This window comes from Lepeophtheirus salmonis, chromosome 3 (genome assembly GCF_016086655.4).
Source record: "Lepeophtheirus salmonis chromosome 3, UVic_Lsal_1.4, whole genome shotgun sequence".
Lineage (NCBI taxonomy): Eukaryota > Metazoa > Arthropoda > Copepoda > Siphonostomatoida > Caligidae > Lepeophtheirus > Lepeophtheirus salmonis.
The window spans coordinates 45,422,459-45,440,889 of NC_052133.2; the positions used below are offsets into that span (position 1 = coordinate 45,422,459).

The window sequence follows — 18,431 nt, forward strand, 5'->3', positions numbered from 1 at the left end:
TTATAATTTTACACTACTTCTTGATGTGAAAAAACTCCGGTCAAGCTAAATTATTGCTTAAAAAGTATCATGGGTACTTTGCTCCATAAAGTAAATAACATAAATAATTAAAAAATAATGATAGTTTTAAACAATTTTTAAACGAAAAAAAAGTATTTTTTTATTATAATCGGGACTTTTCTGCATATGTGTTATGTTCATAAATGAACTTGTTTCACACAATTACTTTTTAAGCTTAGATAGACTGTTTAGTTTCAAAGTAGACTTACAATAGACCCTGTCCTAACGAATAAATAAATAAAGTACGTATTCATTCGGATGGAGCTTGTTTTTTGTTTCTTTTTTTTTTCATTTAAAAATGGTTCAGCTTCAAGGGTTGTAAATTTTTTTAGGCTGAAAACATCGTTTATAAAATTTATAATGTATACAGAGGTTGCTCAATTGCTCCTAAAGTTTGAAATTTAATTTTTTCAAAAATAAGTGTTATTAACTGACCATCACCTAAGTATTTGGTGTTAAACCAAACTTTTTAATGCAAGCAATTTAACTTAAATTTTTTGTCTATGAATATGTTTTATAGTTTTATTACTAACAATTGTATTAATTGGTAAAAAAAGCAATTATCTTCTTTCGATCAAAAATACTTTATAATCTAAATCTATTTCATACATTCTAATTTAGTATTATAAATACTTTATTGAAAAGACGTGGACCTTTTACTGAACCTTACTTAACCAAGAAGTGTAAATAGCAAAATTTTAATCAATAAGTAAAGATATTAAACTTCATTTTATTTAAACTGAGATATAGTTTCTGTGCATACTTATTTAGTTCAAACTTTCATGACGGGAAATGTATGATCCAATTCAAAGCATGTACTTTGAAAGAACAAATTAAAATACGATTAGGACAGCTACAACCTGTATTCTTCTTCATAAAAGAACTAGGTAAAAACTTTTACTTGTAGACACCATATTATGTAATTAATCATAAGCACAGCATTCCTAGCATGTTTTGGATTTATGTATTTTCCTTATGTTTAAACAATTTTCATCAAAAAATTAAAATCTATTAATACAACTTAGTATAATACTGGAATTGAAGATCGGGAAATAGCTAGTCTCGTAGAAGATGTACGACATGAAATCCTTGATTAAAGAAATTCACGGAAACAAATTTTACTCCACAAAACTGTAAAAATTCCTTAATTTAGTATATTCATTGGTGATGTGCATCAAAGAGGTATAAAATTTATGTCTCCAAATGGCTATCAAAAATATTATCCTCCGTAACATTTTCGACATTTCGAACTCAATTCAAATTGACAGACATAGAGGACCCAGGATTGCGCAATATTTATGTATTTATAGTGTGTATTCGAGCCTTGATGTATGTTCCTAATGTGTTGAGTTGGACTAAAGATGAACTGAATTTTATAAAATTTCTCCTGATATATTTCCATTAATTAAGGCATATCTAAGATAACATCAAAAAAAAATGTTCAAGCAATTATGGTACTTGTCCGAGTATCTTGTTGGATTAGCTCTATTTGACAGTGTATTAAGTTCAGCATCAAATACACGTTTCTTGTCTGGCTATACAAAATTTAAGTAGTGGAACTCAAAAAATACTATTCTATACTCTTAATGAATTACAATGTAAAAACTTGTAAGATTTGCTACAAAAAAAAAATCAAAAACTTGTAAGATTTGCTACAAAAAAAAAATCAAAAACTTGTAAGATTTGCTACAAAAAAAAAAATCAAAAAATTGTTTCAAACTCTGCACCTCCAAGATAAACTTATTGAGACAGATCCTGAATTATGGAATGATCAAGATGGCTACAAACCAGCACCTTAAGCTTTCATTCCTTTACAATTATATAATGATCTTCCTTAGTGTGGAGGTTGTCTTATGAAAGAATATAGTGATCTATAAACATCAGATCAATTGCGTCTCCAATTCCTTTTCCAGGTGGTTGAAGGTCATTGAAGACTATATTTATTTCCTTAATTTAAGGAAAAAGTTTGGTTTAAAATTTTAATTTAAAGACACATGCGCAATATAAATTTCTTTAAATTTATGATAATATATTTGAAATATAGATTTATAATAAATTACAAAAATAAAAGAAAGTTTTATCATTAAAAAAAAACATATCCATATTTTTTTACGTTGTAATATTTCTTATAGTAATACCATAATAATGATGGTCTAAAATAATAATATTCAACAAAAATAGCCCATAATAATTTTTAATTAGAACTACTTCGAAGGTTTTGGATATATAAAATGAATTTATGTTATAAAGGTTTTTTATCAAAAAAGTTCAGTAAAAGGTCAGAAAAAAGTCAAATTTACGGTAATTTAACCTGTTCCGTATACTTCAAATAATAAATTGACCATTGATAATGATTTCAGAAACATAAATTCTAAATATGGATATAATTTATTTTACAAGTAGACAAATGGATATACTCGTATCGTAAAAAAATTCAAGTTATGATAATTTTTGCTCTTTTTGACAAAATAGAACCATGTGCAAGTAAAAAACTAGAAAATATTATTAATTGCAAATTTGTTGTGTTATAAGATTTGTTCTAACACAAAGGGTTACGTTGATATTCCCGTCAAAAGCCTTTCTTTTTTTTAAATCATAAATTTCAAAACTTTGCAGCCGCTGAATTACCTCTCAATATTTTTAAAACCGTTCAAAAAATTGATATACATTGTCTTTTTTTAAGGAAAATTTTGCAAACCTCAAAAAATTGTGTTTAGTGATGATAAGATTTTTAGAGTGGAACAGGCTTTTAACCCCCAAAATGATCGGATTCCGGACAAAAAAGGTGAGCTGGGTAACCATGGAGTCAACAGAGTATACAGCCATAGTCTGTAATCTTTTGGGAGGACGTGACTGAGACAGGGAAGTTCCCATTGGTTTTTGTGGCGGCTGGGGTCAAGATCAACAACACGGAGTATAACAGCACTATACTGTAGGAAAGTATTGTTTCCTGGGCCCAACAAAACTTCCAGAATGAGCCATAGACCTTCCAACAGGATGTTACCCCCTCTCATACATCCAGGGAGTCGCAGAGGTGGAGTGAGGGAAATTTGAGGTGTTTCAAGGACAAGACATTCTGGCCACCCTCAGCTCCAACCTAATTGTCATGGAATTACTCCACGTGGTCAATTCTTGAGAAAAGAGCCTATGTTACCCCCAGCAAGAATTCTGACGACCTGAATGCCAAACTGGTGCCTTCCAGGGACTCCATCCCCATGGACATAGTGCGTGCAGTATGCAAATCCTTTCTATGGAGACTTTGGGTTGTGGTCAAGGCAAAGGGTAACCATTTCGGTTGAAAGTTATGGAACATGTCTTTGCAACTTCTGTAGACCTATATCTACAATTATATGCAAATTTTGTAATTGATTATATCATAAGTACTTAAATAAACATTTAACAGAACTTTCCACGGACCTGTACATTACCCTCTGTTAGTGAAAATTCTTTTTATAACGCAATGTTAAACTGGATAAAAAAGAACCTACGCACATATAGATGAAGAGTATAATTTCGCCCGACAACTTTGTCCCCTTTTCAGGTTTTTTTAATAAATATAAGATCATTTTATATGTTCAACTAGACAAAGTAGTTCAAAAATTTGATAATTAAAAGTGTAATTCATTTTTTTTTCAAAAAGACATATAAAATATTTTTAATAGAATTCATTCAAAATTTATCCGGACAAAAAATGATAAAGTTGTCACCCCTAAAAAAATTATGATTTCCTAGTCACAATAATGAAGACAAAATCATACAAAAGATTTAGAGCTAAGATATAAAAACCATATAATAGTATTTATATACTTGTGTGGTCTAAAAAGCTACAACTTAACAAAGATAGAAGACATTTTTTTATGATTTTTATTTTATTTTCATATTTGTCTTCTTGTTCTCTACACACTTAGCCCATCTCTCTAATAAAACTAAAAAGCACAATGTGTTTTTCTTTGCAAAATTTTTTGTTAGAGATATTTTTTTTTGGTTTAATAAATCTGAGTTTGATTGACTTTTACGCGTCAAATTTTATCAGAACAAGTCTTTACATCTCTGCTATTATATGCATTCATTTAAAAGTTACACTTTCAAAAAGAAATATTTAATGACAGCTTCATACTCGATTTTCTCCATTTTCACAAAAGCACTCACTACAACTCAATCAAACGACTGTACGTCCAAAATGATGAAACTTTGGTGATTAACTGTCAACAGATGCAAGATTGAGGTGACTATCTTTTATTAACAAGTGCTGTCATCTTCACTTTGAGGTTGGAAACTTTTCAGATCCCCCTCGTATACATATTTTTCAATTCTGAAAAATATCCAGCAACCAACCTTGTGGAATATCAAACAATTAAGTTGGGGTCGATTTTTACAAAAATATATTAATTATAAGCTGGATGTAATACCTAGCATTGCTCGGAATTATTATCCGTCAACAAACAAACAAATTTCCCAATAATAATATCCATTTGCTTATTAATATGGAACATAACTCCACAAAAAACAAAAATTCCTTGGGATTACTCTAAGTTTTTCATAAGCACACTCACATTTAGTTACTTAATTCTTAGATTCTGCAACAAAAAAACTCGCACGCTAAAAAATGTTTAGAATTAACAAGCCTAAGTATGTTTACTATTTTTTCCTTTAGCTATACCCGCTCGTTACTAAACATCATGTCCATTCTATACTCCCATTCATTGTTTTTATTTTATATATATATGTATACTACAAAAAAAAATTATATTTTAATAGGACTCACGAAGCTATAACAACGCACATTTGTTTTTAAAAATGAGTCCCCTCAGATATTCAAACATACAAACTTTGCTTTATTAAAATAGGTTTTAAGATGGTTCACTTTGATCAATTAAACCATGATAACACAATACAAAAATCCATTTTAATTACCACATCTCTGCCTATTAGATTACAATTGAAATGACAAGGAAGAGAAACAGTCTCTTTTGATTTGCAATTTGTTTTCATTTGCAACAGACATTTCGGTCAGGTAATATATACATTACAATAACATAAGTGCAGAGATGTGGAAAAAAGTTATATGTGATTAAAATGAAATTGATACAACTAACATTAGATAAGAGATTAGATTCACAAACTGAGAAGGCCTCAGTCCGAAATTTGTATCTGATTCACTTATCGTTCTTTTGTCAAATGGGAATTATAATTCTTTAAATGATTATTGGTTACATAACAACATGATAGACAATTTTTAGTACATTGGATCAGGAAAATTAATCAGCTTGCATGTCTTTTGATGTGTCTAGTAATCAGGTCTACTCCTATAAAAGCCTTGGAAGTTATGTTTGAAATGGAACCACTCCGTTTAAGCATAAATAAAAATGCACTTAGGGCAAGGCTTAGAACTATGTATGATGTTCCATTATCGTGGATGACCCACTCCAGATCTAAAGGAGCAGCAGAAATACTCCAAATAGAATAAAGAAGATGCTTCAGTAAATTTAGTGTCCCCCATAAACCTTGTTTTTAAACGATTGTATTGATAAAAAATGAAACACTTTTGGATCCTCATTTTCTGAATGTTTTCACAGATGGATCGAAGATCCGGGACAAAGTTGGTTATGGATGGTGCATTTCCATCGGAGACGAATGTTTATTCGATTGATACGGAAATCTGAGCTGGTTTAATAATGTTTTTGAGGCTGAGTTGGAAGGTATTTATAAAAAGTCAAACGTACCCGAAATGATATAAATGAATAAGTCCCCTGTTATTTTTCACGTTGATAGTATGGCAGCTATTGAATACTTGGAAAGGAAAAGAGGGTCTTTCATAGAACAAAACTGATGGTTTTTGGAAGAGATTGGAATTTCAAAACGACCCATAAGTATCTGACCAACTTAAAAACCAGGATACTAGAACACTTAAAAATTTATGTAATCTATGTTCCTTCAAATTAACTCCAGCATCTAGGAAATATTAGACGCACTGCCTTTTTTATTATTGCTAGCTCATGATAATGAAGGGACTAAATGATCAGTATATTTTGTTTATGTAAAAAGGACGGCAGAAACAGAATATCAAAAAATAATCACAAAAACTTTTCATAGTAACAAGAAAATAAACATTAATTAACAGTCACGTTTTGCAGCCTACCCCCTCTATGAATATCTAAATTGGTTGACTATTTATATGTATTAGTCATAAAATTTAAGAGTTGCATAATAAAATAAATTAATTAATATAGGCATTCAAAATATGTACATCATTGATATAAGAAATGTAATGTAAAAAATAAAACGAAAGTAAAATACCAGTTTAAAAAACAAAATAATTTTATTGTTCTCCTATGGAGATTTCATTGTAATTGATGGACAACAAGATCTTTATATATCCCTTAATATCTTTGTTCAGCTTCAGGAAGTCTTTCTTTAATATATAAACTAATTTAAATATCGTGGTTAGCAAAAACGTATCCTCCTGTAAATATATTCAATACCATTTTTTATACTGAAACCAATTTAGATCAAGAAATACTGTTATCTAAAGAAATTGCCACCTGGAGATCATATAATGGGACAAACAATTAACACTTTTACGATTTATACTATGTATGAATCAACAACGTTATATAATAAATATACATAAGTAAATATCGATATTTTGACTACAGAAAATTAGTAGATGAACCAAAATATATATTAAAGTCATAACCTGTACTCATAAAAACTATTATTTAAATATTTATATGGTACGGCCTTTATACGGTTACTCAATTCCGGAATAAACGACAATCCCTAACCTAAAGTGTCATTGTAGATATTAAAAAAGAAATGACACTCAAATAAATTAATGTACTATAAAAATTCTTTACATTCTGATTGTAGTAACAATTATTTTCATTATAGGCCTCCTGGCTTTGGTCATGAGTTTGATTCACTTGTAGCTACAATTTTTCGATTTTTTTTTACTTAAGGGAATTGTTATGCAATTTTTCAGTCAATTCATTCAGAAATAATTATATATTAAAATTTTTTGTAATTATATTTGTATAAAGTAATATCAATAATATAGTATTATCTCTTTTAAGGATTTAACACTAGAACGACGAGGGTATCATTTTTGATACCCATTTTGGATTCAATGAAATATTGTGGGAAATTTCTTGATTGTATTTGTTTATAAGTTCATGAATTCTCTTAATTTATTTTATTAATCACAAAAAACTAAATTATAAATTAAAATTAGTATTCGTTTCGTTGGTACAGTGAACACTACCTAGACAGACGTGGGTATCATATTAGGTACCCAATCATTTCAAATAATATGTTTGTTCTACAATTGTGTATGAACAGGCTGAAGCAAGTTCATACATGAATAAACTTCTCTAGATAGGAATCGTGTGCATTTCTAGTATAAATATAAATGTAGATTTTTCTGAACTATCCATTCTGCTTCCACCTTTTATTGTGCAAGGATGTCCAAGAAAAAATTATCCATTGAAGAAATTATCTTGAGTGCACATCGTACTCCGATTCAGAAGGTAAGGATTTCGAATTGGAAAAAGATGAAGAATATGTCCAACCACCTCAATCAAGTTCTTCTGATTCTGATGACTATTCTGATGTTTTTGACAAGCCTGTTGGTAAGTAATTTTCTTAAATACCATTATTAGCTTTGCTATATACTAGATGTATTTATTAACAACTAATTGGCATATTTAACATTTCAAGAAATGCCAGGATGCAATCAAGTGATTCAATTCCCGTCTTCTAAGAAACATAAATCAACCAACTTACTAGAAGAGTCAATGTATGTTGGCAAGGATAACACAATCTGGCACAAACAAATAGGAAATGGAGAAATTTCAGCCCGTTTTAGCCTAGAAAACATTTTGAATGAAGTATCAGGTCCATCATCATTTGCAAAACGTAACATCATTACAGATAAAACATTATCAGCTTTTGAACTCTTGATCGATAATTATATTATTGATCACATTGTAAAATGTACAATAGTTGAGGCTCGTTCAAAACTTAAGAATGATGTATGGACAACCAGCAAACGATAAATACTTCAATTGATTGCAATAATGTATGCAAGAGGAATCTTTGCCAAAGGGCAGCTGACAGAAGTCATTTGGTCAAGAAAATTGGGGATCAATCTCTTTAGGAATACTATCCCTCGCGACAGATATAAAGAATTATTGAGATATATCCGCTTTGATATTCGTTCCACAAGATCACAAAGACTTCAAAACAACAAGTTTGCCTTGATTTCAATGGTATGAGATCGATTTGTCGAAAATTGTAAGTCATCATACAGGTCAGGTGAAAATATTACCATTGATGAGCAACTATTCCCAACAAAAGTTAGATATCCATTTACCCAATATATGGCTAAAAAGCCTGATAAATTTGGTATAAAATTTTGGTTATCAGTTGATGCATCGTCCAAATACTTGGTAAATGGATTTCCTTACTTGAGAAAAGATTCTCAAAGACCAGCAAATAAATCTTTATCAGAATATGTCGTAATGAAGCTAATGGAACCATATTTGAGTAAAGGGAGGAATGTTACAACAGATAATTTATTTACGTCATTGTCTCTTGCAAATGAACTTCAGAAAAATACTATTTTAGGAACTATGAATCGTGCTCACAAAGAAATACCTCCTGAACTAAAAGCTACCAAGTAAGCACTATTTTCAAGGTTAATCTTTGTAAATAGTGGCAAAACATTGACTTCTTATCAAGGGAAAAAAAACAAAAATGTTTTAATTTTGAGCTTTGTTCATAAAAGTGTTAAAGTTTTAGATGTAAGAAAAAGGTTACCAGAATCAATCCAGTATTATAATGAAACTAAGTATGGAGTTGATATTCTAGATCAAATGGCAAGACTTTATTCCACCAAAATGTCCTCTCGCCGATTGCCTTTACAGGTTTTTTATAATATTTTGGATTTTGCTGGTATAAATGCTGTTATCTTATACATAGAAGTGACTGGTAAGAAAATAACTCGTCGCCAGTTATTGAATAATTTAATTACCGAACTTATCCGTGAAGATGATGAATCAAAGGATGATATAGAAGAAAATAATCAATTATTTCAATCACAATCAAACTGTTCGACTAAAAATAAAAGCTGGTGTACAGTCAATTGTACAAGAAAATCACGGCGCTTAGCAAGCAAAACCTGTTGTAAATGTAAGAGATTCGTATGCAAGCCTTGTATTGGTACTGAAAAAACAATCGTAACTTGTAAAAAATGCTAATTTCTTTATATGTGTTATTATAAAAGTTATGTTTATTTTTTGAAATAAATAATAAATCTTCGGAGACAATAAAAATTAACAAATTACTTTTAATTTTATCAACCACTAACAGTTACAAATATTAAAAAATAAATGGGTATCATTTTTGATATCCACCGTCGGTTAAGGGGTTCGTTACTATCCGCCGTTCTAGTGTTAATGGGAATTTATTTACTTATTAATATATACAGTTTTAACAAATTTAACAAATTATATGTGCTGGGATATGGTCGGTTGAATGTGTGTAATGAAGATTATGACAATGGATTTGTACTGTAGTGCAGTGAACAAAGAGTTGATGTCGTCCACATTAAAATTTGTCATAATAGGATTCAGTTTTGAAAATGAACAAGGTTATACCACGCTGGCATTATATATACTTTTGTAAATACTTTTATAAGTCTATAAATATCTATAAAATTTTAAAAATCAAAGAGTTATTTAACAAAAGTTGAAGAACATACATCAAACTACAAAATTATTGATAACATAGACTTGTTGTCTTTTATTCTAACATAAATCTTATAATATATGTGGAATAAAATGGTCACCTTATTTATGAGCATAGTTTTATGGAGAACGATATCTTTTAGATCAGTGGTTTCCAAGTGGGGGTCACGAGATGATTTCCAAAAAAGATGAATATAATTTAATATGATGAATCAAAATATTTTTTATAAGTCTCTTTTGGATCATTTCAAAAAGTATTTCCCCGAAGATAGTGCTCCACAAAAAGATAACTTGATACACACCCTTTTATCGTCAAAGCTAATCATCTGTTGTCTGATTTGGAGGATCTGCTTATTGAAATTTCATGTGACCAAACACTAAAAACAAACTTTGATTCTGAAACACTTGACGAATTCTGGATTTTGTGATAAATGAGTACAACTTTTACAAGTGAGAAAACCCTTTCTGAATTAACTTACATGACAAATAAATACAGGCTTAATTTGGAGAATGATCTTCGAGTTGTTTTTTTCAAAAATTAAACCAAGAATATAAATATTTTACTCTTTGCACAATGCATATCTGTCCCATTAAGACTTTGATTCGCTTATAAACCAATTTATATATGTTGTCAGCCAGGGGCGTTGCAAACTTTAATTCTTTAGGGGCTTAACCTTAAAAATATCAAAACTGTTGTATATTTATTTACATATAAAAATAGTTTTAATTTATATATATATTTGAAGAGGATGGCCGTTTTAGCAGGGCATCAATAGAAGGGAAAATAAACAAAGAATGAATGTAGAAGAATAGAGATAAGGAGAAGTATGTAGAAGGAGGTAGATATAGAAAGAAAGATGGAAAAGGAGATTTTATTTAAGTCAAAAGCAGGCTCTTAATAACCTCAAAGGCCCAAAAAAATATTCTAGCAGTGTTAGTTATTTTAAACGTCTACTTACTAAATTTCTGACTTAGATGTTTTACTATTTTGGATTCAATGTGTGATAACATAAAAAACAGACTTACTAATAAGATATGATAAATAAAAAAGATTGGGAGTGGTCTTTATAAGTCTATAGGGGGTCTGAAGTTCCTCTCACAAAAATGAGCTTAGCGACGACACAGGTTACAACAAGGAGCAATTAAATTTGGAGAGCCCAAGGTCAACGTAACACCCAACGTAAAAAGTGCATAATCTATCATAACTTCAGAACAAATTGAGATACCTAAATTTATTTTATTTTAGGGAGAGGTTTTGTTCTCTACCAGAGCTTATTTTAGTATAATAAGAGTTTTTTTGGTAGAATTCATATATTTACAGTCTAATATTTATATTTTTATTCATGGACTTCTACATAGTTAAGTCTCTTAAATAATGTCCTCATCAAAAAAATTACATTAACTTGATTCTTATCAATTCTGATGTTGATGATCCTTCGACACATTCGTTGTGATATTTTTATTAACGGATAAGGAAGCCCAAAATCGCTTTCGTTTATCAATGAATCCCATGGTTTCATGAGTATATTCTAATAACTTAGATTTGGGTTTGGGAAGAGCCTTTACTTTCTTCTTAGAATATCGATTCTTACGAGTATCCTTCTCGGATATTTCTTCTTCCTTTGGCGTGATGGCTTGACAAATACTTTCTAAGAAATCATGCTCAATCTGTAGTCTGTTTAAATCCCGATCGATGGCATTGATATTTTTTTTATCTTTGAATGAGTCAAGCCTCATATCGGACTTACTTCGTTGCATGGGTTTCTTTTCTTTTTGTTTAATTTCATTTGCAGCCAACTAAATAAGTTTAAAAAATTTTTAGGTTACTAAATAATAAAATTACTGGGTAGTCGTAAATTTAAGTCCAATCAAAAAAATTAAATTTATCAAAGATTATAGTTTGTGTTAAAATATACGTTAGTACTTTTTTATTGACTATAAACTATCTTAAGATAATAGACTAATTTTTATTCAATGTACTTCACATTGTTCCAAAAAATTGAGAGAAGACACATTGCCAATGACTTACACATAGTCATCAGAGAGTCCTTGCTGAGTTAGTAAACTGTAAAAAATATATTGACCCCATAGTGCTAAAATTGCTCTGCACAATTATTGCACTTCATTTACTGTCTGGGCTGAAGCCTCATCTCGCTGTGGCAATATTTTTGACCTGGCTAATGAAGGTTGAGTAATTGAAAATAATTAATATTTCGATATATTAATGAATAAACAATTATTTATTTAACAAAACAAACCTGATCTCTCAAGCTTACGTACAATTTGACAAGATGACACTTAAACATGATTGACAAATTTCCATTTGCGCACTCCAAGCAATTGGATGTCTCTAGGCCTACCGTCTTCAGCACCAGGAAGTCTGAAACGTTGGAAATGAAGAAATGTTGTGACAAAAAAGCCAAACTGGACCTGGAGGAGCTAAAGAAAACAGCCCAGACAATCCCAACAAGTCCACGGGGGGCAATGCAAGAGATCATATTAGTTGGTTTTTTTGGTTTAAATACGTTTAAATATGTGTACACCGTTACATAGCAAACTGTACAGAGAGCTATCAAAAAGTGGTTAGAAATAGCCTTGTGAAGATGAAGAAGCCACTATGGACACCAGAATGAAAGAAACCCATCTCATTCATTGCAAGATTATTTTGAATTAGTCTTTTGTATTCTTTGAACTCTTTTTTGACAATTTTGCCTCCCTACAGCTCTTATGCCATCCACTTCGACTACCCCTTTTGGGTGCATATCGATGGAAGGCCTCCAGTGTCCCACATCCAAACACCGAGGCTCCCAAAACCACCGTCAGCCAGCAATTGGACGCCATGACAGATAACTACATCTCCATTGGGAGTTGGGCCTTCCACTGTTGCCTGGAAGACAACATAGCAGTTAAGGACGGCTACATTAATGACTTAGAGAGCTCAAGCACACATATGTTTATTATATTTATTTTGTTGAAATTCTATTGTTCATTATTATCTTGTTGGAGTTTAAAATTCAAAATGGTGAGATTTTAATGGACCACTCCGTAAACAAATACTTTTTTATAGGACTTTAAATTTGGACAACCCTGTAAATATAACATTAAAAAAGAGGACATACCACTGAACCAGCAAAGTCAATGGTGTTTTTTGAAGTGGAGTAGTCCAAATCCATTCTATTGAATTTATTAAACTTTTTGACAAGCTCCACTCGACTCTTAAAAGTTGATTTAGTTAAATCCTTTTTCCGAATGGTTGTCCCTGGATCATCTAAAATACTTATACTCTCCATTATTGCATTGATTGCTTTGGCTATACCTAATCGAAACTTTTCGGTGTACAGTGGAGTTCGTAGTCTGTTACCTTGATGATAGTATAAGAGCGCTTTTTCAAACTGTGAATGTACAAATTCATTATGTAGATACCAATAAATTTAATACGACCAGTTTACATTTTTTTTTTTTTACTTTTATTGCACTTGGATTGAGATGTGGTGTGTTTCTGATTGATTTTTCAATAAATTAACAAGAAAATGACCTTTATAATAATAAATTCCTAGTAATAATAAATTAACTTACAGAGTGTTGTTTTTTTAAAAATAATTTTTACAACATATACTTAATTTAGTTTAATTTATTGCCTTGAAAGATTAAATGAAAGAGAAAAGATAGAAATATAGCTTTTGGGTACATGTCTCTTGAGTAAAAACATATTCAAATTATTTGTGTAATTTTTTCTGAATAGGAGAAAATATCATGCTACAAAAAAAAGGACTATAAATGGGCCTTTTCATTGTGAAGTCAAAAAACTCCATATTTGATAACAATCATGACAGTAGTAGTTTAATGTAAAGTTATGTCATACAACTTCATAAAAAAAAGAGCACCTAAACAAAATTTTAAAAGTTTTTTTTTATTTGTTACTTGATTTTTTGTTTTGTTTTTTGTAGCAAATGAAATGTTCCACAGGAAGAACGTGGCTCAATGGAAAACACACTTGGGATAAATTATTAGATTTAGCTCAATATGTGTAGGTTTGCACCTCCGTCGTTCTAAGAAAAGGAAATATACTTTTTGGGTATGGCTTTCAAAGAAGATTCATAGGTCAGTATAAAGTTTACTTATACTTAATCCTCGGAACTCCATCTTACCTATTCAAGAAACAATAAAAATTAAATGGATGTTTGTATTTGTAGCCTAGGAAGACAAAAGGTTCTATTATTAAGGTCATTTTCATACTTTTTGAAGTAAAAACATATGAAGAACTTTATCTTAATCTAAGAGCAAAAATGTGTGTACAAATCTTATTTGTTAAATTATACTTTTGACTGAAAATAGTAACTTTCAGCTTTGATAAAAACTGCTTCCGGATTTTTCTTTTGAGCTTTTAATATTCTTTCAGCTTCTTTTAAGGACTCTTTTGTTTTTCCTGTTTTTATGTAACACTTTGCTCGTAAGATTCGAGCCTGTATGATATCTTCATTTTCTAAGGCCTTGATTTGTGAACGCTGCAATTCCTCTGTACCAAATTTGATAGCAGCATTCAAATAGCTTTTTTTTTTTTTTTTTTAATTAGAGTAGCATTTGTATTTTAAAGTGAGAATTTACCTGATGGCAGAGTCAAAATTTCCTCGATTATATTGATTCTTAGCTCGTTGAATGTATGGAACTATCCCACATAATTCACTCTCCTCTTCTTCAATAAAAACACCTATTCAAATATTTTAAATACGTATTTATGACATCAAAGGTATAATTGAGACTTAAATTATCTTTAGGTACCTCCTTTGCTCTTTTTATATTTAGCATTCTTTCTTTGTTTCCTCATCACTGATTTGATGTCCAATGCATTATCTACGGCCCTACTGGTATCAATGTATGCTCCAACCTTTTTGTCCATGAGTAAATCATTCCCAAATACTATGTTATTCCTTTTACCATCTGCATTGAAAACTTTCTTCTTTTTTTGCCCTTCCACTGCATAACAAAAGCCCGATTCCTCTGGAATCTTGGAAAAAGACTTATCTGTTCCTTTTTTTATCTAAATATAAGATTACGGATGTAAGAAAAATATATTTTTTTAAATGTATTCAAAGGAAATATAGACTACTGTCACTTCATTAACTAAAAAAAACCTATATCATAGCTTCATAATAAATATATTATTGTTTAATCCCAAAGAATATAAATAAATAAATACAGGGTATAATAACTAAATCCAGATATATCTACTTTAAATTACCATACATGGTCGTTCAAGTAAATCTGAACTACATTTAGCTGCATCTTGATCAATAAGAGAAGCAAGTAGAGGATTGAAATTTTATTTACAAGTTCTAACAATATAAAAAAAAAAAAACATATAAAGTTTTTGCCATCTTCGCCAATCCTTGGCTCGATGCGAGGCCTTTGGGAAATGCAGGACTTGACTGCGTCCACGTTAGATACTTTGTTCCAGTACTTGATAATGGAGACCTTCAAGGAGCCGATGCTAGTACTTAAATTGCGTGAGGCCTTCCTCTCTAACTTCTCCTAAAAAAAAGAAATACATTGAGTTCATATAGGGAGAGAAAGGTGTGGCGTGTCAAAATGACACCTTCTCTTTAAAGAAGTTTAGAGTCTTCCAGGCCGTGTGACAAGGCGTCAAGTCTTCTTGAAACAGGAACTCGATTCCATTTGTATCAGCTTTTATACAAGGTATCACTTTGTCAGACATGAGTTCAAGGTATCATATGGTTAGACATAAGGTAAAAGTACCTTTCAGCGCCCACCCTCTCCTTTGGGTCAAAGAAGATGGTGCCATGACACTTTTGTTGCTTCCAATGACATTGAGCTACTAATCACCTCCCTAGCTATGAGATTAATGAGGGAAAAAATATTATAGTGAAGTTTATTCCAGAATTTGTAATATGGAATAATATCCCTTATTCATACAACCTTGATTATGTTTCACACAATTCCATAAAAAATCAATGACAAACAAGTTTTGAATTATTTTGTACAACATCTTCAAACACAGTCATATTTATCCACCCAATTACCCAATAATTCTATTTGCAGACATATATTTTAACTGTTTTATCTAACTTCAAGACGTATTAAATAAATATTTATATGCGCACTTCAATTATGATTCTACGTGTAATATAAATTAAAATATTTTTTATGTGGGACATATTTGAAATGTGTTGATAAAAGTAGATTTTTTTAAAACAAGTGTTCTTGTTTTTTTATTTAATGGCTATATTTTTATAAACTTATGCGCAAAATTTGGACTCAAGTTTAACTGATGTCTTATGTAAATATGAATTCTAGCTCTGCAAGTATTTTAAATGAAGGAACTAGCGATTTGACTAAAATTCAATTTTAAAGAATCCACACTTGACTCCAACTCAAGAATAGCTCTCTGAAGAACCATAACTTTTTTTGCAGAAATTTTTATATGAAATAGAGTAAGGAATACTGTGAGAGCACTCGTTTTTCATTTCCTTTTGGTTTTTTTTTGACCAAAAGAAGGTTTTTGTTTATTTTATAAAATAGCTATGAAATAATAGGGAAAAATTGAATTAAAATAATCTTATAATGAATGGCTGAATAAATCAAAACAATATGTTTGATTTTCATAATTATGTTACATAATTGTTTTAATTCGATTTTCTTTTTCATTTCAAAACTTATCTAATGATAAAAAATAAAAAATATTTAAAAAGTCAGTAATAAAGGAAGATTTTGAGTTCTATGTACGGTGTATTTCCAAAAAATTTACTTGACTGTATAAACATCCAAATATCTAAAGAGGTTATACTTTTGGAATCAATTCCTATCATGTATTAAACATCATCGAAAAATTCTGAAGATGAAGATCGTCAACAAAGAAAAATGTATTACACATCACCAGCTATACATGTAAAAAAAAAGCTTTCGTATTTATCTACTCTTGAACAACAAACATTTCGTCAGGCTTAATTGTAAAATTGTTGTATGACTACCATAATTAAAAAATTACTTTATTGGCTTTACTTTGTATAACTCAACAATGCATACTAATCTATAATCAGCACAACAAAAGATTATCAAAAAACAAAAAAACATACAGCAGTTGAAAAATTGACCAAATAAATTCTCTTTATACCCAAAGGTACACTAATGCACTAATAAATTCAAACATTAATAACTTCTGACATATAAATGATACCTTAGCAATATTTTAGACATAGATATCTCAGTATATAAAAAACATATTTGAGGAACAAATCGTTTTATTCAAAAATAAAAAATGTATATTGGTCTAAAATTGATGATATTTAGTGGCATACAAAATATTCAAAACTCACTTTCGATGAGTTATTATGAAATATTAAAAATTGTTATTGTCTTCTCTATAAAAAAAAGTTGGTTTAAAAATAAGCGCAGTAACCGATATTCCATTTATAGTACAATGGTGTCCTCAAGATGCAAAAGAAATTGTTTATTTATTTTGAATTAGGTAATTTCATTAGACAAATTAAAGGAATATTAAATTAAAAAAGAACATATGATTATTTATTTAATGCAAATAATCTACGGATGTAATTTGTTTACAATTACCAAATTGTTTCCTTCCGTCTCCATATCTTCTTCGTACTCCTTACTTTTTCTTTGTTGACGATCTTCATCTTCAGAATTTTCCGATGATGAAGAAGACGATGATGAATGAAATACGATCTCCCTTTTTTCCCATGGGCTTTGAAATATTTCCAAATTGAAAGACATTCCCAGATACAATTGCCTCTCCCACTTTTTTTCTCCACATTTTGATAAAATTATTAGTTTATATTGAAGCAGTTACTCCAATTAACATTCAGTTATAATTGAATCAATTCGGGTAATCCACCATATATATTTGACGCATAGTTGTCTCTTTTTTTTTGTTTTTTTTTATAATTAATATTTTTCTGAACAAGGTTATTTAGGGATGGAAACATTCTACCATGTGTATCATTATGTAACACTTATATAAGTAAAGTTACTCAAACATTAGAAACCCTTTTAAAACTTGTATTCACTTATTTATTGTTCAAATTCTACGTAATTAATTTAAATATCTTGCAACAAAGTTGACAGAAATAATGTACCAACCCCTAAGTTCAGATTATGTCGCACAATATTGATTAATACTTTTTTTTTAATAATGATTATTTGCTAGTTCAATAAACACTGCGACATAAAATAACTACGAATATTTATATCATTATTATCCTATACAAATTTTACACTTTAAAACAAGTTTATTTCTACCAATTGTGTATTTATTCAGTATATAATATGGAAATTTTAAGTTAATCTAATGATTTGTTTTTTGTTTTTTTTTCTCTCAATATGTGCAAAGTAAAAGAACCTGCTAAGCTAAATGTTTAAAACAAAGTAACGAAACATAACTGTTAGCTGGAAAGGATGCACGATCGTAGTGAAATATTTTTTGCCACCCTGATGCTGTATGAAACTTTTTCATCCTTTTTCAGAATTAACACAGTTCATTCAGTTGAAATGGAGATATTAGAGGCTTCGAAGTTAGTTATTGAGTAATGGTCCTAGTGGACTAAAAAAGTGTTAGTACGACCACGTTCTTGTACAATTATTGATCACGTG

General features: G+C 29.9%; 2 protein-coding genes across 2 annotated transcripts; one reads left to right on the forward strand and one right to left on the reverse strand.

Moving 5' to 3' along the window:
• The first annotated feature begins 8,438 nt into the window (after positions 1–8,438).
• LOC121115377 (uncharacterized) lies at positions 8,439–9,317 on the forward strand. The gene is made up of 2 exons (XM_040709598.1): positions 8,439–8,737; positions 8,846–9,317. Exons 1-2 carry the CDS (start codon positions 8,439–8,441, stop codon positions 9,315–9,317), a joined length of 771 nt encoding a protein of 256 aa, XP_040565532.1.
• A 1,812-nt stretch (positions 9,318–11,129) lies between these two features.
• Positions 11,130–17,692, reverse strand: LOC121115207 (uncharacterized). Its single transcript, XM_040709398.2, has 6 exons — positions 17,391–17,692; positions 14,586–14,844; positions 14,412–14,514; positions 14,126–14,354; positions 12,926–13,198; positions 11,130–11,603 (listed from the first exon to the last, which is right to left on the reverse strand). The coding sequence occupies exons 1-6, from the start codon at positions 17,553–17,555 to the stop codon at positions 11,220–11,222; spliced, it is 1,413 nt and encodes a 470-aa protein (XP_040565332.2). The 5' UTR covers positions 17,556–17,692; the 3' UTR covers positions 11,130–11,219.
• Between the last annotated feature and the right edge of the window lie 739 nt (positions 17,693–18,431).